Source organism: Bidens hawaiensis, unplaced genomic scaffold (assembly GCF_021521415.1).
Source record: "Bidens hawaiensis isolate Kalapana, Puna unplaced genomic scaffold, B.hawaiensis_p1.1 tig00419396_1, whole genome shotgun sequence".
NCBI classification, from domain to species: domain Eukaryota; kingdom Viridiplantae; phylum Streptophyta; class Magnoliopsida; order Asterales; family Asteraceae; genus Bidens; species Bidens hawaiensis.
Genome location: NW_027504847.1, coordinates 1,942,013 through 1,943,025, shown reverse-complemented (window position 1 = coordinate 1,943,025; position 1,013 = coordinate 1,942,013). Strand labels below are relative to the sequence as shown.

Sequence of the window (1,013 nt, the reverse complement as noted above, 5' to 3'; positions counted from 1 at the left end):
TACACAACTACACAAAAAAGAAAAAAAAAACAGCATATCCATATCAAAGATATGATAATAATCATCGGTATGTTTTAAGAGTGGCACCACAAAACGTACATATGATGGCCTTCCAAGACCTCCAGTAAAATGGGATGTAGCAGAATCTAGTTGAGGTTAACATGTCGGCGACTTGAGCTCCTCTGCGGCACCTCGAACACAATCCGGCCACGGGTTTCGTCCTTCGTATCTTTCGAGTTTGATCCACCAAAAAGCAAAACACAACCATATAAGAAATTTAAGAATCAAGCTTCTAGCTAGTTGGTTGGTTTATAATATTGTTTGAACAAACAACGTAGGAATGAATAGTTGTATGAATCAGGATGACATATTGGGATGTGAAATAGTTCATGCTTGAAGGTTTTATAAGCCAAACGTACGAACGAACAACCTAGGAGTCAAAGGTTGGGTATTGTTTACAACCGTTGGATGATAACCATGTGGATAGGTTATTTAATAAGATACATGAATGTATCTAGTTATATGTGAGTTGTTTTACTTACACGTGTAAAAGATTTATTGTCTTTTAGGTTTTGCCATATAACGTGATTTTCTTCTTTTTCTTTTTATATTTTTTTTCTTTTAACCACGGCTTTCAATAAAAAAAAATGACACCACTGGCAAGACGATATTAAAGGTAAAAAAAAGAAAAAAACAACTAAAACCGAAAGATTTACAAATCTTTCCGTATAAAAGACTTAAAAGAAAATCTATTTTTAATCCATAGATAGCCCAATATCTTCATCTTCTCTATCACTTCACAAATCGAATACGATTTTTAATTGATAGATAGCCTAGTGTCTCAATCCTAACCTTTCAAATACACCATAAAGTAGTCATGATAATTTCATGCAATACCTTCTGTTTATTGTCAATCGGAGACAAGTGGTGTTCTTTGATTAAATCATGAACTCAAAAAGCGTAAATAGATGGAATTCACCACCAAAAGCTAACCTGTATTAAGTACAATTTAT

General features: G+C 33.4%; 1 protein-coding gene across 1 annotated transcript; it reads right to left on the bottom strand.

The window, feature by feature from the left end:
• LOC143608656 (uncharacterized) lies at positions 1-499 on the bottom strand. Its single transcript, XM_077083635.1, has one exon. It carries the CDS (start codon positions 266-268, stop codon positions 62-64), a length of 207 nt encoding a protein of 68 aa, XP_076939750.1. The 5' UTR covers positions 269-499; the 3' UTR covers positions 1-61.
• Positions 500-1,013: the final 514 nt, after the last annotated feature.